Source organism: Henckelia pumila, chromosome 1, assembly GCF_033568475.1.
Source record: "Henckelia pumila isolate YLH828 chromosome 1, ASM3356847v2, whole genome shotgun sequence".
Lineage (NCBI taxonomy): Eukaryota > Viridiplantae > Streptophyta > Magnoliopsida > Lamiales > Gesneriaceae > Henckelia > Henckelia pumila.
The window spans coordinates 102,326,762-102,350,736 of NC_133120.1; the positions used below are offsets into that span (position 1 = coordinate 102,326,762).

Sequence of the window (23,975 nt, forward strand, 5' to 3'; positions counted from 1 at the left end):
GACTCGAGAAAATTGCCAAGAAAAGTAATTGAATAGCTACTTTATCTATCTTCCCACTGCTTGTATTTATTCACCGATAGGTCCCTTTCCAACTTGCCATTTATTTTCCCAGCACAATGAGTTGTTACCTATCCACAACCGGTGATAGCCTGTCACATTAGTTATGGCCAATAACCAATATTATAAATCATCCTCACTTCTTGATTGGAAAGCCAGCTTGGAAGACACCTAATCAACAATTCTCCACCTTGTCTCCAAGATGGCTGCTCTCCAGCCCCTATGCTATGCTAATTTCATTCCAAAGCTTTCACCAAGTCAAGACAGTGTCTAAACTTGACTTGTGGTAATGACTTGGTTAGCATACCTGCATGATTTTCTTTCGGTGGGAATATTTTTAACCTTCACATTTCCTTTTGAAATTATATCTCTCACGAAATGCAGTTTGATATCTATGTGTTTAGATCTCTCGTGATAAACCTGGTGCTTGGTCAAGTGAATGGCACTTTGATTGTCGCAATACACTACAATATGCTCTTGTTTTATCCTTAGCTCTGTAGTAATACCCTTAAACCACAACGCTTCCTTGATGGCTTCTGTCACAGCCATATATTCAGCTTCCATTGTAGATAATGCAACCACAGGCTGAAGTATTGCCTTCCAAATTATTGTCGTTTCAAATATCGTGAATATGTATCCAGTTAAGGACTTTCTTGTATTCAAATTTCCTGCATAATCTGAATCTACGAATCCTACCACTGGTTCAATCCCATTTTCCTGTCTTACAAACAACAATCCAATGTTTTGATTTCCATTTATATATCGTAGAACCCATTTTAGAGCCTCCCAATGTAATTGTCTTGGATTAGCCATGAATCTAGAGACCAGGATTATTGCATACGCGAGATTTGTACGGCTACAAACCATTCCATACATCACACTACCTACTCCACTTGCATAAGGTATCCTGCCCATATCTTTTCTCTCTGCTTCATTAGTCGGAGATTGATAAATTGAGAGTTTATGATGTTGTCCCAGTGGAGTTGTTACTACCTTAGACTCATGCATATTAAACTGTTTAAGTACTTTCTTCATATAAGATCCTTGGCTAAGGAATAAACTACCTTTGTCCCTATTCCTCATTATTTCCATCCCAAGAATTTTCTTAGCTTCCCCTAAATCCTTCATCTCAAATTCAGAATTTAGCTGATCCTTTAGGGTCTGAATTTCTTTCTTACTATTGCTCGCAATGAGCATTATCATCAACATATAATAGTAAGAAAGTTCTACCTTGATTTTCTCCATCTTTCAAATATACACAGTTATCAAAGTTTCTTCTTAAGAATCCAATCCTTGTCATAAACTCGTCAAATCTTGTATACCACTGCCTTGGGCTCTGTTTAAGTCCGTACAAGGAATTCTTTAGCAAACACACTTTGTTCCTGGTCTCATTTGTTATAATACCCTCGGGTTGGTCCATAAAGATGGTTTCTTCTAATTCTCCATGTAAAAATGTAGTCTTTACATCTAACTGTTCCAGATCCAAGTCTAACTGAGCTACTAGTGCAAGCATTATTCTTATCGAAGTATGCTTCACTACCGGAGAATATATTTCATTAAAGTCAATTCCATCCCTTTGCAAATATCATTTGGCCACTAACCTCGCCTTATACTTCATCTTTTCTGTCCCAGGAATTCCTTCTTTAATTTTATAGATCCACCTACATCCTAATACTTTCTGCCCCTCTGGTTTAGGTACTAATATCTAGGTATGGTTCTTGGTAAGAGAATCCATCTTCTCATTCATAGCTTCCTACCATTTATCTTTCTTTTCACATTTTATGGCTTCCTTGAATGAATAAGGTTCAAATAAGTCTACTTGCTCTGCCATTAAAAAAGCATACCAAGTCAAGTCTGCGTGTCCAAACTTTTCTGGAGACTTTATCACTCTTCTTTGTCTGTCTCGAGCTAAGGCGTAATCCCTTAAATCATCTACTGAATGGTGTTGATCTGCTGTCTCTGTGTGTCTAGTTTCCTTTTGCAAGTCGGCTTGTGGTAACTCCATCTCAACTTGTGATTCCTTAGATTTTTCAATTCCAATATGTTCTTCACCATCTCTTTTCCCGCATGCCATAACAGATTCTACAAAAGTTACATCCCCTGAGTTGAAACACCTAGAACCATTGGATCCCAAATTCCATAATTTGTATCCTTTTATTCCTTTTGGATAACCAATAAAAATACAATTGAGCGCCCTTGGTTCGAGTTTATCTTGTTTAATGTGAGCAAAAGATAAGCATCCAAACACTCTAAGCACCGAGTAATCCGCAGGAATACCACTCCACATTTCCATTGGTGTTTTAAAATTGATCGCACTTGAGGGAGATCGATTAATCAAATTGTTAGAGTAGGTGCCCATAAGGCCAACTGTTGGCAGGACATTGTTGACTCTATGAACAAACAATCTTTATTTAATACAATTTATCTTCTATATATATGTGGAAATCTTTATCTCTATACCCATGTAAGCTGCATTGATAAAGACCTTGAATATACTATAGTGCATGAAAGATGAGATACCATTGGATGGTAGTAATGAAACACATCTTTATTCCACTGTATATTCTAAACATAGTTCATAGTCGATTAAGCCGTCCAAAAGAAGGATAAGGGTCGCTTAAGATTGAGACTATCATCTGTGATGTAGAGTACCACGTTTCATTGGTAATAAACATAGGATGTTTGAAGCATACAGATGGTGACACATAGGATGTGTTCATAGAACTATCCTCGTAGGACTTTCCAAGTGGTTATCAGTTTTCGAGTGGATGAAGTCCTGATTATGGTTGTACACCATTAGTCCTTATGACCTGAGACAACACTAGACTCTATGTACTAATACTATGCTTTGATCAGCTTACTGGCTTCGAGAAAGCACCACAGTGGCATGGTTGGGTGTAGCTATGACATACGTGAGAGTCAGTGGTTGTATTCGGAGATTCACCACACATTTGAGAAATGTGGATATCCTATATGATCTAAGGAAATTATAATGTATTTAGTCTCTGGCCAGAGCATGATATATGCTTTAGGGAAATGGTTTCTCTAGTTGCATATACTATACCATTATGCATTATCCAAAATGATATCATATAATTATTGAATCCTAAACAACTCTCGATATACCAATAGTTGTCGATTCGATTGGGATATATGAGATGAAGGGACCGTACTGTACGCTAACCATAATCCACTGGTTCTTGCAGGCACTATCAGTGATACCTAGGGAATCATGGGGCGATGTTGCTAGGCGCTCATGCCATGATTCGATGGGTCTAATCAAAATTGTTATGACATTCAATAATCAATAGTTGACTATTGAATGGGGCAAGAAGGGTAAGCCCGCATAAGGAATAAATGTTATTCCGAATCACAAAGGTTGTGAACCCACGGCTAGCTGTATCCCTGAACCATTGAGGGTCACACAATTACTAGATTTGAGAATCCCGTTGAGATAGTTAAGTTCAATGGTTGAATTTAACGACCAACGTTTAATTGGATTAAACGCTTATTATTTTCAATAGTTAAAAAATCAAGAGAAACATATAAAATAAATTGAATTGTTCCATTTATTTTATATTTATTAAAATCATTGGACTTGAATTGTTTAAGCCCGAATGAATTTTATTGGACTTGAATTGTTCAAGCTCAAGTGAGTGCTAATGGACTTGAATTGTTCAAACCTAAATGTATGTTAATGGACTTGAATTGTTCAAGTCCATTATGCATTGGATCTTGTATGACAAGGAGTCCATTTGTTGATTATATATAATATATATGTATATATACACATATATATAATATTGGTTTTCAAAGTGTTGTCCAACATGGCACATGCAATACCATATTATATATATATAATGAATGATTAATAAACCAACACACATGCATTCCATATTATTTATGGACTGATTTTCATGTGCTTCCCACGTTGGTAGAGGTGTAGGAAACTTCTTTATATGTATAATAATCAACACAACAAAACACTCCAAGCTAGAGCATCTCTTGAAAGAAGAACAAGTGCAGAAAACTGTTTTGAGTTCTTGTGCTTCTTACTCCATTCTCTTCGAAAATTTATTTGGTTTTTCTAGTGCAAAACCATAGAGGAACCTCTTATCTAGTATTGGACTTGATTTGAAGTTTATCCAAGGTGAATCAAGCCAAGAACAAAGCATAACACCTCAACATAGCTGCGGGAATTTAGGTGCAGAAAATTTTCAGATTGTGTTGTTGTTTTGCTCAAGGATTAGGAGACACTTCAAGAGCTTATTCTTTTGTGAATAAATTGGTGTCCATCACAAGTGATTTTCACTTGTAGGTATAAGCTTAATCCCTCTCCTTTAAAGCTTTTAAGTTGCACAAACCATACACATGCTCAAGTAAGCTCAAATCTGAAAAACAGAAAATGTTTCTGAAAGTTTTTGTTTCTTCCGCTGCCTTTGCTTGATCTTGAGCATACGAGGGCTGGTTGGGAGTGTCCTAACATGAATATCCTTCACAAATAACATGTTGTGACTACAGCTTCTCCCCATAAAATTTTTGGTAATTTGCATTTAAAAACATGCATCTTACTCTTTCCAATAAGGTGCGATTCAATCTCTCTGCGATTTCATTTTGTTGCGGAGTTCCAGGTATAGTTTTGTGCCTTGTTACTCCATGAGACCTGCAAAGTTCTTGAAATTGCTCTGAAAAATATTCCAGACCATTGTCAGTCCGCAAATGTTTTAGTTTTTTGCCCGGTTTATTTTAATTCACCAGCAACCATTCTTTAAATTTCATGAATGCTTCATCTTTAGTTTTAAGAACATACACTAATGCATAATACTAACGAGCCTTTTGATTATGTACATTCTGATCTTTGGGGTCCATAAAAACACAGCTGTCTATATTTTTGTTTTTATTTATAAATATTGTAATTTAATGAAGGATTATATTGTTTACATGATTGGTGAGAATTTTATTTAAAAATTATAAAATGCAAAAGTGTGTTGAGAAAAATTATTTTCATGAACAATTTTACTTTAACTTTAGAAAAATTCAATCCTACACATCTCTTTTTTTAAAAAAATAATAATAATAACAGTAATATCATTAATAACAAAAAAGATCATAACTTACAAGTTTACTAATAAGCAAAGGGTACAATCATTGAAATCCATAGCCTCGTAAAGTTCTTGCGAGGCCAAAATATGTGCAACACCATTAGCTTTGCGCTTGAAATGTTGGGCTTTAAATCTCTTATTCTTAAGTAATTTGTTTTTTAATAAAATAATTATTTTATCTTGTTATCATTATTTTATTAAACCCATTTCGTGTTTTCAACTACTCCATTAAACATGGATTCATGAACAAGGATTTAAATATTTAAAAGTACCAAAACATTGAACCAAAATGATAAGTTCATGCATATTACTTTTTTAATTTATGACTATATAGTATGGAATCAAAATCTAAATTTTTCGAGAAGATGCATTGCATAATTTGCAGTAAATAATTAAAAAAATAAAATGGTTATATATGATAATTTTTTTACAATTAAAATATATTTTTCGTATAACTAATATTAAGATCAAATAACTGATATTTTTCATAGTTATTTAATTAAATTATATTATTTTATTCAATTAAATGAAGTAAATGAAACAGGGCCCACATGGATATAGGCGAGTTGGTAAGACATGAGGTGACGTAGGAAAAAATTCACACGCATTGTGGGTTCGATTTTCGTGTGGAGGATATTTCTCATTGAATTATTTGAGGGTATGCTCTGGGATCGCGCCATGTTGTTCTCTCCCTCAGGTTCTTATCTACATGTGCACATCCATCGATTTAACACCGCACGACTCAACTCTTTGGGTCAATCCTTTTTTTAAAATAAAATAAATGAAACGGGGCCAGCTAGATATTCATTCTCAATATGACTTCAAACCAAGGGGAAGGGGAAACAGTGTCAGAAAGAAACAAGAAATTCAATAGCATCACTAAATAATAAAAGGCCAAACAGCCCTAGAATGGAACAAGAATTCAAATTGTGTGATCAAAATGAACTAAAACAATGGATACATGCAGTATAAGCAAGCACAAACATAATAGGCCTTCTACAGTTCTACCATGCATTATGCCACAACACAATCCAAAACATCGGACACAATTTAGTTAGTCAACTACTAAGTTGACAAATAAAACAACCGGAAAGGACGACAAACCCAAATAAACCCATAAAAATCCCTAAAGAAATAAAGAGTTCATACAATCTCCTAGACTTGCATAAAGAGTGCATTGTAATGAAATATCACATAAAATTTGTATCAAGAGTGCATTGTAATGAAATATCACAGAAAATCATAATACAAACTAGCTTTTTTCCAGATTCATAGAAACTTATATAACTTGGAAAAACACTAGATACAGACAGCCTTCTACCTAAATTTTCCAAACGGAACATATGGTAGAGCTCGACGACTTTCCCACCCAAGGATCACGTGCTCTATTTCTCCAATGCAAACATACATTCGCAATTCCATGTCCTCCTCTTCTTCAGCAACGATGCAAACAAAATCTGGATGCCGTGGAATCGGGTCCTTGACAACTATGTACTTAGTCCAAGATTCCACAACCCCGTGATCCTTCATTATCCAAACACAAGAACAATCGCCCTCCTCGACAGCACACAGATGATCATTCAATATTCCCACAAACGGGCCACACCCTGCGATCTGCAAAGGGGGTGGAAGATGGATTATAACAATCTTTTCTTCTTCAAGATCTTGAAACAAGAAACAAGAAATTCAATGGGATCATGAAATAATCATTAAATATTAAAAGGCCAAAGACAGCGCTAGAATGAAACAAGAATTCAAATTGTGTGATGTAAAATGAACTAAAACAATGGACACGGGCAATACTATAAGCAAGCACAAACATAAATTACAACAGAACGATGAAAGAGGGGCATTGGAATCATGGAAAATATATGGGGTATATAATAGGCCTTCTACAATGCATCATGCCACAACACGTACAATCCAATAGACGTACAAAATGGGAATTAAAAAAAACATCTGGATGAACGGACACCTACTAATAAGCTAACAAATAAAGCAAAACAAACCCCAATAAACCCATAAAAATCCCTAAATAAATACGAACAAAGAGTTAATACAATCATAACAATCTCAAAGGGACTTGTATAAAGAGTGCATTGTAATGTAATATCACAAGACAAAAAATCATAATACAAACTAGCTTTTCTTTTTTTTTTTTTTTTTTACAGATTCATAGAAAATTAATTAACTTGTAAAAACATCTTGTACCTAAATTTTCCAGACGGGAACATATGGCAGAGGTGGACGACTTTCCCACCCAAATATGCGCTTTATTTCTCCAGTGCAAGCAAATATGATTCGCGACTCCATTATTTCCTCCTTTTCTTCTTCAGAGTCAATATCTTCTTCTTCTTTTTCTTCTTCTTCAGAAAATTCATGTGAAGCACCGGTGCAAACAAAATGTGGATTCCGTGAAATCGGGTCCTTCAAAACTATATACTTAGTCCAAGATTCCACAACCCCGTAATCCTTCATTATCCAAACACAAGAGAAATCCTCAATCTCAGCTGCACAAAGATGATCATTCAATATTCCCACAAGCGGTATAATCCACCCTATGAATTGCAAAGTGGGTGGTAGATGGAATATTCTACTCTTTTCTTCTTCAAGATCAAATGTATAAATAATATTAGTTGTTTGGTCGATAACTACGTCCCCCTGCCAGTGAAGCACTCCGTTAAAGACAACAGGATATTTGCAACGTGTGGAATAGATTTTGCAGTAGTCATCAATTTCGTGCTCCCTCCATCTACTATCAACTCCCACAGTGAAAACCTGTCCTTGAATTCTTGATCCAAAGATAATTCTATCCCTTTCTGGCATGAAGCTGAAAACCTTGCACTGGCCCGTATACTTGCAGCAACCAAATCCAAATTTCGTGCCATAATCCCAAAATTTTCTTTTATACACTAAGCATGTTTCCAGAATCTCTATGTAATCACACGTTAAAGGGTTGTATACGCAAACCTTTTCTTTATATCTATCGTCTGGTAATCGGGTTTAAACCAGGAAGCATAACAGGCCATTGCACGAGCCAACTATTTCCAGCATCTGGTCTTTGCTTGTGGAAAGGCGTCGTTTCACGTTCAAGGATGTTTCAACAACTTCCTTTTCCTTTCCAGTTTCAATAAGACAGATCTCATCAGATCTTGAATCCAAATACAGACTGCATTTAAAGGGCTCCAAAGAATTATAGGCGTGGGCGAAATACGGGTCGGAGATGATATGATACCACGATTTGCAAACAAGCTTGCATGTGATGACTGATTTTAGGGGAAGTTTTACCAGAATACCAATCAATATTGAGTCGTGAAGATGATCCATCGATCGAAGAAAAAGATGAATTGATTGATTTAGCTCACCCTATCTATATTAATATTAATATTTAATAAAAGGTAACTAGACTTTGAGGTTGAGATGGCAACTTCCTTATTTCAATATAACTCTCATTAAATCTTTATATTTAAATCTTAGAGATATGATGATAATACATTTTATTTTTCTTTTTTTTTTCTAAATAATAATAATTTATTTCCTTTTTATATACGACATATTTTAGGTAAAGATCTCATTGCTTTGTCATTATTTTATTATTATTATTGTAACACAATCATATTTCTATTGAGGTTTTAAAGTCTCTTATTTTTACAATTTTAATTATTTTATTGTTGTTTCTAAAATTATTGTTTGGATAATATATAATTTTTTAAAAGAATTATTATTTTATTAGAGTGATATCAAAAATATGATCAACAAATTAGACGTTAAAATCCAGATATTAAAAAACGATAAAGTACAACCATACGTATACATGCTTTCGTGTTTCAATAAAGCCATCGTAAAAAAATTTTGAAATGTTCATCATTTTAGTGAACTTTCATATCATAGGTGATGTTGAAATTTTTTTTTTAATTAATTTTGTTAAAAGCTTGATTGAATTAGCTTGTATATATCTCCGATATGGTGAAGCTCTAGTTAAATATTTATATTTAATTTTAGAAAATGTTGTGATATTTTTTTATAGTAGATCTCGTTTTAGATGGTTTTACGGATTTATATGTAAACTCTTAAATCTATTGATTGTGTAATAATTAATTAATTAATAAAGGGAGTGTCATAGTGTAATTTCAATTCATTATATTTTTATAGGATTAATATATCGTAAATGAAAAAAATTATAGAAGAACTACATTGCAATTTTAAATAATAATTTTAAAAAACTGAGACAAAGAAAGGAAAATGACAAATCACCATGCCACCACACCATGTTTGACCGTATACAATTGGACTGTCGAAGCTTTATTGAAACTTCAAAGAATGAATGCACGGCTATACCTGTTCACTTTTTATTTTTTAAAAGAATACTATTTTATTCTAAAAACCTATTCTGTTAGATTCTAAAACTAAGTAAAAAATTTATTGTAATTAATCAGATTAAAAATCTATGCATGTAGATTATTTCGTGCATGAGTTGATAGTATATATTAATTTTTTTTAAATAATATATAAAATGCAGTAGATTTTAATAAAATTAAAAGTTTTCAGGAATTATTTTATTAATTTTTTAATAATTAATTAGAATATGATAAAAAATTTATTTTTAATTTTATGATTTTTATTATAATAATGTTTAATATTATGAGTGATGTAATCACTAAAAAAATTCAAAAATACTAATTTTAAAATTTTGGAAAGTTTTTGAGAGAGTTTTTTACTTTAATCAAAATACCTATGATAACCTTACAAGAAAGTATTTAAAGGGGTTCATGTTTTAATAATATAGCAATATAGTATAGATTAGTATATAAATCATAGGATATGGTTTTTTTATAATAAAAAAAAACGTTGGATATCCTTTTTTCTTTATTTCCTCACAAATATTTCCTGTTTCCAAAAAAAACCCAAATTTTGTCATTTTGGATTTATTTTTTATGTCAGACATAGACTTTAATCTATTTTACAACATACAATGGTTAACTATATTTTATTGAAATTTCTTTTACTCCTGGTCTTGCATAAACGTAGGATACTTTACTCTATTTCTTTTCTTCATCTTTTTAATGATTTTTATTTTAAAGACTAATGTTTATTTATTTATGCTATATTTTAAAATTTAAAACTTAAGAATATCCTATCTATATTTTTGAATGATAATATGACGTAAGAATATCCTATCTATATTTTTGAATGATAATATGACATCTATAGAAAGCAAGAAAAAAATAATCTATATCATGATATATTTCCAGATCCTGCGATATATTTCTAAAAATATACCCAGAATAAAACCAAATATTTTTCATATTTTTTTTTCTAAAAATACCCAAAACACCACCCCCAACAGTGAGACTACGCTGTTTCTTTCCCCTTGCTCTCAAAGTTCAAAGAAGCTGCAGAGAAATTACGTGGGAACATGAAGAGAATTTAAGAAAAACGACATATCCAATAATCACACACTTGTGGAGTTTCAATTCAAACCATGAAAAATAAATTAAATAATGGAGACATGAGGTATATATTTTCTGTATTAGTACGGGCAAAGTGAAATATTTCTTAATACATGATGCTTTATTATTTTTCATTAGATGGATTGGCAATGCCTAGGTCATAAAACAATATTTTCACATACTTTCAAAAGATAAAGTCACTCATCTGCATCAGACCTTGTTTGCTCTTCACAATATAGGCCTTGTTTTCTACATTTGCACTCGAACAGTTCATCCGGTGCCTGGCCCATTGCTAAAACCATGAGTGAATGGAAATTCGAAGGTATAAAAATAACCATGATTTAGTAACACTGCCACTCACCATTCAAAGTGATCTTCACAGCATATTGAATTTTGAATTATTGAAAGTCCAGATCCTTTCCTGAAAACAAATGTTCAGAGCAAGAGTTATAGATTTAGCAATTTGAGGGAAAAGAAAATAAAACTTTCCCGTTCCTGGGAAAGAAGAAATTATATCTTAAAACCCGAACAAAACCGGATGCCGAATTGGTAATAACTTACCATGTTGCGGTGTAGACATCATAAAATTTATCATACGCCTTGTTAACACAGTAATGACAAACTAAAATATCTCTGATGTCAGTCACCCTGCATGTTGCTTTACAGCATTTGACCTATATCACATAAAATGCTCGTCATTCAAGTACTCAAAAAGTCAAAAAGAAATTAAGTGGAAAAAATTTAATTGTTTTGGAAGTAAATTTAGCAAGATGGACCAAAGCATCATACCAAATGAGAAACAACCTTTCTAAATTTTTTTCATCATTTCAAAAATTAACATGGGTGGGTGAACAATTCAACTAATTGAGCTGCATACAAACTGCTAGCAAACAAAAAAATATCACATTTAAGTAGGCTTGCAAGTAAGACAAACAACCTTCAACGACGACTGGACGACTCAGAAATGAATAATTGACAATTGAAACACTGACCAGATGGTCAACCATTCAAATACTCCATCAATACCCCTTGTACGTTCTGTTTCTATAAGCTGAAAAAGATGGAAATTTTTGGTTCCCTTCCCCAGAGACATTTTCAAACACCCAGAAATGAAAATGAAATTTCACCTTATTGTCAACTTTTTTCCTCACGTAAATAAATCCAAGCCCGATTTCACATTCCACACACATCAGCATTTTCAGTTGAATGGTTCACCACTCCTTACAACAACTCTACAATTATATTTTAACTTCTTAATTCACCCTGAAATCATTAGACCAACACATACAGTGAAAAATATATTCAAACAAACAAAACCAAATACACATCATTATTGCACCATAATAGGATCTTCATACAAGTAAAAAGAAAAAAAATTGTCTGCAAATGTCACATACAAATCATAATGAACAAAGTAGAGGACATGAAAAGAAAAATTTTAAAATGAAGAAGAGTCGACAACCACACACACACTGTCAGCACAAACCATCCTCCTTTGCACCAAGTAATCACATTCAAAATATAATAATCTGATTTCTTCATAAGAAAAATCCTAACCAGAAACCTGTAAGGCCACTAAAAGCTGAGAATGCTTGTAAGATAATTTTACCAGACGCTTGAGTTTATATGAGTAGTATTGTTTGTGGGATGGATGGTCCCTAATATGTTCGCTCAAGTGGCCTGCACTGTAGATGTTCATGTGATCAGCTATTGACCAAATTCAAAGTGTGACAAGACAAAATGAAAATGAAAATGAGAAAAAATGATGGTATCATTTAAACAATACATTCCCATTACCGAAAGCATGCTGATCCATAGAAAAATATGCAGACATTATTTTGCATCTGGAAGAGCTACCTAATTTGCATTCCATCTTGATTCAACTTTCTAACAATGCGTAAAATTTTCTAGTTCCTTTCGAACGAAACACAAAAATTATAATTCTTTCATCAACAATACTATTGAACTGCATCAGCAAATATTTATTAAATCTAGAAGAATTTATTTTCTTTTACCATGAACCAAAACCATTGAACAATCAACATGCGAACAGCAGCTAAAAGGGAAAAATAAGTAATAAAATCAGTTGAGGCTATAGGAATCAGTCAATTAGACAAGATGCCACTAATGCAGCTTGTATTTTCTAAAGTATCTTTTAGACTTTGAAAAACAATTTGTAAGTCAGCTGAACAAAGGACAACCACCAAAATAAATTGCAAAAGCAATCTGATTTATTATTTTGAATAGCAAAGGGAATTTAAACAACAGTATTCTATTACCTGTCACAAAAGTTATTGTCGCAGAATAGGCATGCAGCTAGGGTTGCTGATCTACAACATGAGTTGCACTTAGCAGCCAAGAAGTTTTTTCCAATTTGGCTGCATCTGCAGAGACAGAAAGATCAGAATGAGATAACATCATGCCTGATTTTTGTCATTTCACCACTCATATAAATCCCATATGTTTTGTCATGACACCACTCAATAAATCCCATATGTAAAAGTAAATTAATCAAGCTGTATTTAGGCACTAAAACAAATGGTTCAAAAAATTTCATCCCACAGTACTTTCACAATCCCACCGCAAAGTCGCCCCAGATTTCATCAGTAGAACTTTTAAGCTTCAAGTAAGCCCTTTCTATCATGACAATATCATGTGGTTTTTAGCACACAATATACACATGTTGTCAATGTACTTGTACATCAAAGAAAGCAAAATGTCTAGCTATGTTCTAATTAGAGGCTATCATTCTGCATCTGCAGGCTATCTCAATAAAATGAAATCAAAGTAGAACATAGACTTGAGAGCTTATGTACAAAAAGAAAGAAAGATATGCCACCGAGGGACCTTTTGTATAAATCAAGAAGATCTCTTGGTATTGAATTGAATTTGTGTTGAACAAGTGCCTGTTAAGAAGAACGTAAAAATTATTATAACTAAATATTCGTGGAACAAAAAGGAATGAATAATACTCTTGTTATAGAACTGTTTTTTTAAATATCATGTTTAAACGATCTGTCAAATGATCTGGATCCGAAATGAGATGGATTCACCAAACAATCTTCTGCAAGATGCCCAGGCTTTTGACATTTCCAACTGCAATAGACAAACAACATTCAGAAACAAACGCCAAAACATACTTCATCATCATTCAAGAGATCACACTGATGGCATCATCCACACAATAATAAGAGGAAACTGAGAACACACATACAACCATCTTCTTACGCTTGATAAATCAAATGTCATTATGCGCTTAAAGCTTTAAATGAATTCTGCTAATAATTAATAAATGGTTAAAACGTACCATTCATAAGTACAAAGACTGGATCTCTTCTTAGACCAATGATTCCGATCGTGATCCCATTTGTCTCCACCAGATTCAGGTACTTCAAATGTACCTCCACGAGCAGAAAATAATTCAACATGGAGTTGTTCATTAGAGGGATCCTGTTAAAACACATTTCAAGTGGGAATAAGATGGATAAAAAAATATCTGTAAGCACCGGAGCAAAATAAGTACCTGGTCGAGTTCAATGCTTCTAAGAAGTTCGGCTTTGCATTCCATGCTGCATACATCATCATCAGTCTACACCATTACAATACAAAAGGAAAAATAAAATGTCAAATAACAAAATTAATATGAAGCAAAAGTAAGACTTCAGAATTCCACCTCATTGCATATATACTCCCCGTATTTCCCACATACAACACATGTGGGTTCTCCTGGTGTAGGATACCTCTGCTCGGTTTGAATTTTGATTCGATCAATTACCTCTGTATCTGAAGAAAGAAACAAATTGAATCCCAGAAGATCATAACAGCAGTTACCAAGCAAACAATAATGAAGCGGAGGCATAGAGGAAGATTACTGGGTATAGGGATGTACGGAATCTGGTCACTAGATTCCAGTTGATCTTTGAAAATCATTGTCTCTTGGTCATTTCCAAATTCTGCAGAAGTACTTTTATCACCTGCATACGCTAGTCTTGTCATTGGTAGAAATAAATAGAGAAATACTGTTATTTGATACAGAAAAATAAAACAAAAATTAAACCTGGAACTAGTTCCATGAAACAAAAACATATAAGGTAAAACATCGAAATAAAAGGAATGGAAAGGGAAAAGGGTGAAAAGAATTTCTCCGAAGGCCTCCTTAAACTTATCAGAAAATAATTCAAGGAGCACATAAACAAACCAATTCCCTTGAAAGAAGCTACGAGAACAACCACTTGAAGGAAGCCAGACCGCATCTGGGTCCTACTAAGAAAGCCTCAATTACACAACTAAATGCATAAACTAGATTATCTGGCCGATACAAAAGAAAAACATGAAAAATATCATAAGTCTGATGCTGATATAGTATAAAATAATTTCCCTGATTTGGCAACTGACAACTAGCTACAGCTTATAAGCAACAAAATTAACTTCCCAATTTTCCGTCCTGGCATTAGCAATCACAAGTCAACTACATGCATACAATAAAGGGACACAATTCATGATGGTTTCGATCACAAATAATATAACAACTTCCGAAGCAAATTCACATTAAATTTACAAACACCACAATTTATCTATGTTTTAGGACACGTACATGACATGAATGCAACAAAACAAAAAATTTCGAGGAGATTAAACAAACAAAATCTTACTTTCATATCCCACCAAATTTAAAAGAATTAATAAATATATTTTTTATTAAATATAATAAATATATTTTTTATACAGTTCTATGTTTATGTTTTAAAGCCTATGATTTTTTTAGTATATTTTTTATTATTTTATAATAAATATATTTTTTATACAATTTTTATTTAGTTTCATGTTTTGTTCTATTCATTTTTATAATAATATATCATATTATAATTGTGTTTTGTTGACTTACGAATTACGATGTATGTGATGTCGTACGATTGACATTAATAAATGTGCAATTCGGTTCAAACGCGTAGAGCGGTTTACAAAAATCACCCTATTAACTATGTAACTTGTGTTCGAGATCATAAACCTTATTATAAATTCGTGGTAGCAGGTAATGTTTCGTATGGTATGTTCTACTTTATTTTTAAAAAAGAATTGGAAGTGAACATTCCCAATAAAATATTTGTAATTTAGATTTTTCGAACAAATTTGATGCATGCTCTGAAAGAACCGTAGCCAAACGCCCAAATTAATTAATCTTTGACTGATTATGAAAATTTTATTAAATTAATTCGAGCCTAGTTTGAATTTCAAAATTGATATATAATCAGGATCAACTCAAAATAGTATTGAATTCGGACTCATTTAAATGGAAGCTTAATATCGAGCTAGCTATATGGAGCAAAACATCAAGTACTAATTAAAAACTGAAAAGATGAATCAATAAAAAATTGTCCATATAAAAAAAAAAGTTTTGATAAATAACATTAGGGCTGATCAAATTTAATCAAAAACCGTCTAAACCGACCGAATCGAACCGCATCACACCGTCATATTCAATTTTATGGTCGAAACCGTGGTTGGAAAAAAAAAGGTCAAACCGCACCGCATAATATGGTGTGGTGGTAATTTTATTGAAAAACCGCACCGGCCGCACCGCATAATTAAATAGTTAGTTTTTAAATTATATATGCTCATGAGTTTAATTAAAATTAAATTAAGACTTACGGAAAACTGGATACAAAAGACAAGTCATTCTTGCTTTTTAAAATCTTTATATCCATTTAAAATAAATATTAACCTAAATTAACTTCTAAAATATAACCGAATTTCACCCTATTGAGTATTGACATATTCCTTCATCAGCCGTCAAAGTAGTTAATTTATTTTCTTGTCTCAATTTTTTTAACCCTCAACATTTAGCATCTCTTCTATTGAAAAATTGTTCAAGACTTCGAGATATTGTGCAAGAGGTAAGTCGATTTATTATACTAATTAGTTGATTAAGTTTACATGATCCTACCCACATATACGATTTGCGATTTGTATGTTTTTCAAAGACGGTAGGTCGGAAGCTTTGACCATTTAAGCTATATTTAATTTTATTCGATCATTCATAATTTAGTTGATCTTTAGATAACCTAAATTTTAATAAGATTTTCAAGCTAACTGGTTCATCATACAGTACGCATGTTTCCAGAATCTCTATGTATTCGCACGTTAATGGGTTGTATACGCAAACCGTTGCTTCAAATCTATCTTCTGGTAATCGGGTTTCTACCCGGAAGCATAACAGGCCGTTGCAGGAGCCAACTATTCCCAGCATCTGGTCTTTGCTTGTGGGAAGGCGTCGTTTCACGTTCAAGGATGTTTCAACAACTTCCTTTTCCTTTCCTGTTTCAATAAGACAGATCTCATCAGATCTTGAATCCCAATACAGACTGCGCTCCACAGAATTATAGGCGTGGCCGAAATTTGAATCGGAGATGAGTTGATACCACGATTTGCAAACAAGCTTGCATGTGATGACTGATTTTAGGGGAAGTTTTACCAGAATACCAATCAATATTGAGTCGTGAAGATGATCCATCGATCGAAGAACAAATTTCTTGGGAAGATCCATGCCTGGAAAGATCAATTCACTACTGATTTTGGCTCTTGGTCTATCTATTAATAGAATACAAGGTAAAACTTTGAAATGGGAAAGAAAGTGTCCTTCTTTCGGTAAAACTCTCATTAAATCTTTTAGATATGATAAGATTTGGATAACATTTTAAAATCTCATTACTTTATTGTTATTCTTATTATTAATAATATTATTGTAAACAATCCTATTTCTATTGAGGTTTTAAAGTCTCTAATTTTTTTGACTACAAGACACTTTTAATTAATTTATTTTTGAGCTATTTGAAATTTAGTTCAGTTTTATTCATCTGAGCAAGTCAAGAACAAAAAAAGTTACTAGATTGCATGTATGAAACCACTACCCAGTTCATATATTATTCTCCCCTTATCATAACTTAAGTGGTAAGATAATTGAGCTGTTTTGGGAGAGTTACAATATTTATTTAATATTATTTATCAAAAATGACGTATAGATCATATATGACAATTTGTATCACCTAAGCCTAGTCAATAATTTAACTATTATACATCATATATCAATGTATCACACCAGTGAGTAAAAACAAAGAATCATTCGTCATGATGTTAGTCAATTTTTCCACTAATCAATTCACATACACTATGTGTGTATGTATATACACACGAGATACTTGTGCAACGATCCTATAATTCTTTATATGTAATGAATCGATTTGATAAGTAAAATATATATATATATTTTTAAAATAAAAAAACAATATTTTCCACTCAAATTATCATATATTACACAATATATATTACATTAAATATAATACTTATCATGCAATTCAAAATGTATCACATAATATTTCTTCATACCTTTATAAAGTTTAATTTAAAAAACGATACTTTTGAAATAAATAATATATATTTTCTTTGTTGGGTAAAAACTGCTCCAAAATTAGTGACAGAAAGCACAATTTTCTTAGATCAAGAGATAGTATCCATTTCAGTTCTTATCTTTATCTCTTCTAGTCGTCTTATATGTTTCAATCTTATGCTGTATATCCTAATAAATTGTGATATGAGATGAGACTTGTCAGACTTGTCTAGGCCTGAAGATTTTTACTTGTCACAAATTAAGAATTATACGTACGGTCCATAGGATTATAAAGCATTCCTCAGGGTATTGCGTTAGTGTTTTTTCTCTTCCTCATGTAATTATACTTTTTCTGCACAACTATATCATACACATTGCTCTAGTTTTACTTGATCTTACTTTTTTTTTTCACACCAAAAAAGCAATGTATCATAAACTTTGTTAAAAAAAAAAAAGAAAGAAAAGCAGTAGTACACGGGAGAAAAGCAATGTATCATAAACTTTTGTGTATCATAAACTTTGTTCAATAAAATTCCTCTGATTTTGAGCCCTTCCCTTCTCTTGATCATTCAGAAAGCCACAGTTCAACAGGTTTATGTTGTGTACTCCCACTTTTTCCCTACATGTCCAAATAAGACACAAAATCAGTAGTTCCCATTGCAAAGATAAGCATCAAAATGCAACTTTTTTAATTCAACCGACTAAAAAATATGATCTGGCGTGCATACTAAGAATGTTACACATTAAAAAAGAATCCCTTCTCATACGCAAAAGATCAATGGTATATTAATAGGCATGTATAACAATAATGACTTTAGGTGGAGATGCCTTTTAGGGAAGTTGGCGTCATATTCTACTAATTGTAAGTTGGAATAGGGTGTCATGACCCCAACGCACCCCTAAATCACAATCACTCATAACCCAAAACTAGCAAGTAACCAATATTTTTCTTTTAATTTTCATGAAACAGATACCATTGAAGTCCCACAACTTTTAAATGCATGGAAGCCATAACACCTGGCATTATCCAGTATCTAGCCAAATATGCATTGATTGTTTAATAAAGAGAAACCAAAAAAAGATTGTTTGAGATTTTTACTGAACTCCATAAACCTAATTTCATGAGAGATCTGACTTACCTTCACAATGCTCAATCACTCAAAATATCACGCCAATAAATTACTTGAACAATTATTTTTTAATTAAAAGTTTAGCCGACAAAAATCTTAGAAGAAAATTACAGACTAAGAGGAGTGTAGCCGAAAATTCATAGTGTCATAGAACAGTAACATCACACTTTAAAAAATTTCATGATAACGTGTGATTGCATCCCAAATAAAGGAAAATCACAAGACTTGCATTATTATCCAGCTGCAAAGTAGACGAACCATTTCAGTGAGACCGTGACACAGAAATCTTCATCCATTAAAGATAATACAATAAAAGGGGTTCAAGTGCACAAGAAAGAACACAGAATCTATTCTAATTCTTCATTCAAACATTGTGATTATAACTTCTAAGTTCCAAAAAGAAAAAAGAAAAAAGGATGTACGTACTTACCTGTCCCCTGGATTTGTCAGAAGAATTTTCATCATTCTAAAATCGATCGCCACCATCTCCATAATGAAAATCCACAAACTTAGCCATTGCAGCTTCTTCCCCGATCTCCAGAACCACATTCTGAAAAAATACAAAGAAATGTCAGATTTTATTATAAATAAATCAAATTACTATTTGTAACGTACCTGTTTTACGGTGTTGACAAAAGTACCATATGTATTCTCAATCTCAAGGAACTGCTCCCATTTTAGGGCGTCACCCACGAGTAAACCCGCGCAAAGATATCCGAAGATTATAATCTTACTTTTGGGCCAATTTTCCATCTCCGCGCACAAGATGGGGACACTTTCTTGGAAATAGCATTTATAATCGCGATCCATTTTTATCATTGCTTGAACCACCAACGCGTAATAGCGTTGATAAAGTTTCTGCTCGCAACAGTGTCCAAGAACACACTGTGCAACTTCACCCTTCACATCACTTTTTTTCATGACCTGCATCGCATGGAGAATCCTGTTCGCTCCTTCGTCGGGATCATGAGTCGACATGATCATGTTGCGTACTTTAAATCTAATATGGATTATTTCCGACGGAGACGGCATTTCTTGTTTCTCTGTAATTTTTACTTCTTGGAGATGTTCTTGAAGCACGTCTTGGAGATTTTTTTTCCACTTTTTTTCCCGGGCGTTTGGAGTTTTTTTTTTTTCAAGAAAAGATAATGCGGTTATACTATTTTATATTTTATTTCGTTAAACGTATTTAAATATTGATTATATATACTCCAATTGATTATATATTGATAAAAAGTTGGATATTTTTTTGTGTCAAATAATTACAACTTGAAAAATCATTTGATACAATTATCATTTTATGAGAATCAATACAAATACATATTTTGCAGCATTCTCGTGCTATAGATTCAAAAGAATTGTACTTTTAAATTTATATTTGGATTAAAAGCTTTTCCGTTCTTGTGGGACTGGCATAACTAGTATCTTTACACGCTAATCATATTTCATCTTTACAACTTTAATTTTTCCATTATTTGGAAACATGCACAGAAATGCATTTTTAATTAATAAATCCTATTTATGATATATCAATTAATAATATAAAAACAATAATAGAGAGAAACATTTTGATTTTTGAAATATAATTGGAGCATTAAAAAGGCTTAAATTAAATTAAAGAAAAACAAAGGTATAAATTAAAGAAAGAAGAAAATGGAATGGGTTCCCCAAAATTCCTAATATGCATGCATGTGTAAGTGTAAGCAAGTAAATACGCTCCAAAGTCGTACACTCTGACAACCTTTTCCCACCCTTGTCGCCTAACTCCACACTATTCTGTCTTTCTTTCTTTATACTCCTCTCAACAACACTACTTTGCATTCAATTCCAAATCTTACATTTTCAACAGTACTATGAGATTGAGATATCAGCCTAATTGAATCAGATCAAACCAAGAAAAGTCCTCTGCTTTCAACTACGAGATCGATGCAGACTCGCTCATCAAGTTATTCAGTTTTGAGTCCTCTTCTCTTGATCATTTTCACATGTTTTTCCTTGAAAATTAATCCCATTCGTGGAAATGCGGAGTTGAGAGCATTGACGGAGATAAAGAACTCTTTGGACCCGGAGAACAAGTACTTATCGTCGTGGACCACCGACGGCGATCCCTGCTCCGGCGCGTTTGAGGCAGTTGCGTGTAATGAACACCGGAAGGTGGCAAATATTTCCCTGCAAGGAAAAGGGCTCGCCGGGAAACTGCCGCCGGCGGTGGCGGAGCTTAAATGCTTGTCGGGTCTGTATTTGCATTACAATTCTTTGTCGGGGGAGATACCCAAGGAGATTGCTAATCTCACTGAGTTGACCGATCTTTATCTCAATGTTAATAACTTTTCTGGAACTATACCGGCTGAAATTGGAGGCATGGCTACTCTTCAAGGTTCGTGTACTAATTTTAAGTAAATTGTTACTTAATTACAAAAAAAGTTTCCGGTAGAATCGGGGTACACAAAGTTTGAATTTTTATGATAGTTGGAAATAATTGATTTGCTTATAAGTTTGAATTTCTACTAAAGATGTTTGAAAAGTGGACTCCTTTTTTCTTTTCTTCTCTTCTCTTTGTGTCTCTGTGCGTGAGAAGAATATTGGCTTTAATTGGTTCATGTCTCTAAAAAGCTGAGTCCGGCAGAGCAGTTTTTGATGCATCGGCGAGATCTTGGGTGAGGATGGTCTGGGCGATGGCCATACCCACGTTCCCGACGGTGAGACAAGGTGATGGTGGAGGAAATGGTGACTAGCCTCGCCGCTTTTATAGGATCGGACGAGGCGGAAACAAGTACGCGCCGCCGCCCTGAAAAAATCAACGCCGCAAGACTTGTGGAGGATGATATACTTATTATATATGGTAATACGGAGCTAGAAAGAAACCACGTAAAAATATTATAAACTCTTTTTTGGGCCAATTTTGACTAATCGCCGACACTTTATTAGATATTTTATTAACATGGAACAAACAAAAAGTATTTTTGTTAGTTTGGATACAACAGCTGAAAATAATTTCAAAGATAAATTTAAAACTAAAACCCAACTTTAAAAATATACTTTTCTATAAAATGGATTCATGCTATATGATTTTATTTTATGAGGTGAGACAGCCGTAGTTGGACGGATTAAATTTTCAAACTAATATAATAACATATAAATTACGTACACGAGTACACGACACTATAATTATATAATATATTCTTGGGGCATACGTAAAAGGTGAGATTTCTAAAACAAAATCAAAAATGGCATGTAATACTTTCAAAGTTATATCTTGACCATGTTAAATACTTCAGGGATAGTTTCACAAGTTTAAGCCGAAATGATAGGGCTATTTTGAAATTTTAACTCGTATTGCAAATCTAAAAAGGAAAGAGCTAGATTATATATATCTATTACATATATTTATTATTATTATTATCTATATAAATATGTGAGTTTAATTGTGAATTTACATGTTTATCCTTTTCAATTAATACTACATAATTAATGTGTTTTTTCAATTATTTATGTGACTCTATTCAACTAATTAAGTAATTCATTTAAAAAAGTGTATCATGCACTCTTTCAAATAAAAAAATATAAATATGTGAGTTTAATTGTAAATTTACATGTCTATCCTTTTCAATTAATACTACATAATTAATGTGTTTTTTCAATTATTTATGTGACTCTATTCAACTAATTAAGTAATTCATTTAAAAAAGTGTATCATGCACTCTTTCAAATAAAAAAATTTAAGTAATTCATTTAATCTACTATTACATATATAAATATGCGAGTTTAATTGTGAATTTACATGTCTACCCTTTTCAATTAATACTACATAATTAATGTTTTTTTTCAATTAATACTACATAATTAATGTGTTTTTTCAATTATTTATGTGACTCTATTCAACTAATTAAGTAATTCATTTAAAAATGTGTATCATGCACTCTTTCAAATAAAAAAATTTAAGTAATTCATTTAATCTATTACATATATAAATATGCGAGTTTAATTGTGAATTTACATGTCTACCCTTTTCAATTAATACTACATAATTAATATTTTTTTTCAATTATTTATGTGACTCTATTCAACTAATTAATTAATTCATTTAAAAAAGTGTATCATGCACTCTTTCAAATAAAAAAAATTTAAGTAATTCATTTAAAAAAGTTTATCATGCACTCTTTCAAAAAAAAAAAAATTAAAATTTTGTGCATCTACTATTTATTATGTGGTCTTGTTTTTTTATTTGATATTTACATGCTCTTTCAAATAAAAAAAATTAAAATTTTTTACATCTACTATTTATTATTTGGTCTTGTTTTTTTATTTGATATGCACTGTTTCAAATTAAAAAAAATTGTTTTTTTTCTTATTTGATTTAATTTCTCTATTATATATCTCTAATATCTAATCTAATACTATAATCTATATTATTTATAACTATAAATATATGAGTTTTGTTTGTGAACAATTTTACCTTTATCTAATCTAATCTATTCTATTACATATATAAATATGTGAGTTTAATTGTGAATTTACATGCATTTCTTTTTCCATTAATACTACATAACTAATGTGTTTTTTTAATTATTTATTTATGTGACTCTCTTCAACTTTAAGTAATTCATTTAAAAAAGTATATCATGCATTCTTTCAAATAAAAAAAAATTAAAATTTTGTGCATCTACTATTTTGTTGGGATCGGTTCAGAGGGTAGAGGGGGGGGGGTGTGAATACACTCTGAAACTTTTCTTCTATCTTTTCAAAATGATCAAGTGAAGTTTAGTTCACTTAATCTGGTTTCTCAACTTCTAAAACGGTTTGAACAACTTAAATAGTGCGGAAATAGTTCAGAGGTTTTAGTGATGCAAAG

General features: G+C 32.3%; 2 protein-coding genes across 5 annotated transcripts; one reads left to right on the forward strand and one right to left on the reverse strand.

The window, feature by feature from the left end:
* Window positions 1-10,627: 10,627 nt before the first annotated feature.
* Window positions 10,628-15,075, reverse strand: LOC140891653 (uncharacterized). Of its 2 annotated transcripts, none has more exons than XM_073300255.1 (12): window positions 14,808-15,075; window positions 14,482-14,583; window positions 14,283-14,392; window positions 14,133-14,198; window positions 13,917-14,059; window positions 13,663-13,705; window positions 13,457-13,515; window positions 12,889-12,993; window positions 12,219-12,294; window positions 11,171-11,283; window positions 10,971-11,030; window positions 10,628-10,890 (listed from the first exon to the last, which is right to left on the reverse strand). In XM_073300255.1, exons 1-12 carry the CDS (start codon window positions 14,860-14,862, stop codon window positions 10,794-10,796), a joined length of 1,029 nt encoding a protein of 342 aa, XP_073156356.1. In that variant the 5' UTR covers window positions 14,863-15,075; the 3' UTR covers window positions 10,628-10,793. The 2 variants fall into 2 exon arrangements, with proteins under 2 accessions (XP_073156356.1, XP_073156362.1); XM_073300261.1 differs by lacking the exon at window positions 14,808-15,075 and adding an exon at window positions 14,667-14,803 and having other exon boundaries at window positions 14,133-14,178.
* A 5,800-nt stretch (window positions 15,076-20,875) lies between these two features.
* On the forward strand, window positions 20,876-22,029 carry LOC140876323 (somatic embryogenesis receptor kinase 4-like). 3 transcript variants are annotated; one of them, XM_073280262.1, is made up of 2 exons: window positions 20,876-21,500; window positions 21,702-22,029. In XM_073280262.1, exons 1-2 carry the CDS (start codon window positions 21,050-21,052, stop codon window positions 21,713-21,715), a joined length of 465 nt encoding a protein of 154 aa, XP_073136363.1. In that variant the 5' UTR covers window positions 20,876-21,049; the 3' UTR covers window positions 21,716-22,029. The 3 variants fall into 3 exon arrangements, with proteins under 3 accessions (XP_073136363.1, XP_073136362.1, XP_073136361.1); XM_073280261.1 differs by having other exon boundaries at window positions 21,750-22,029; XM_073280260.1 differs by having other exon boundaries at window positions 21,755-22,029.
* Window positions 22,030-23,975: the final 1,946 nt, after the last annotated feature.

Coding starts and splice junctions, on each gene's coding strand:
- LOC140891653 (XM_073300255.1), bottom strand. CDS start 14,862: ATGCGGTCTGGCTTCCTTCAAGTGGTTGTTCTCGTAGCTTCTTTCAAG. Junction 14,199..14,282: donor GGGAGTATATATGCAATGAG/GTGGAATTCTGA, acceptor GTAATGGTGTAG/ACTGATGATGATGTATGCAG. Junction 13,516..13,662: donor ATCTTGCAGAAGATTGTTTG/GTGAATCCATCT, acceptor TCTTCTTAACAG/GCACTTGTTCAACACAAATT.
- LOC140876323 (XM_073280260.1), top strand. CDS start 21,050: ATGCAGACTCGCTCATCAAGTTATTCAGTTTTGAGTCCTCTTCTCTTG. Junction 21,501..21,754: donor AGGCATGGCTACTCTTCAAG/GTTCGTGTACTA, acceptor CCGGCAGAGCAG/TTTTTGATGCATCGGCGAGA.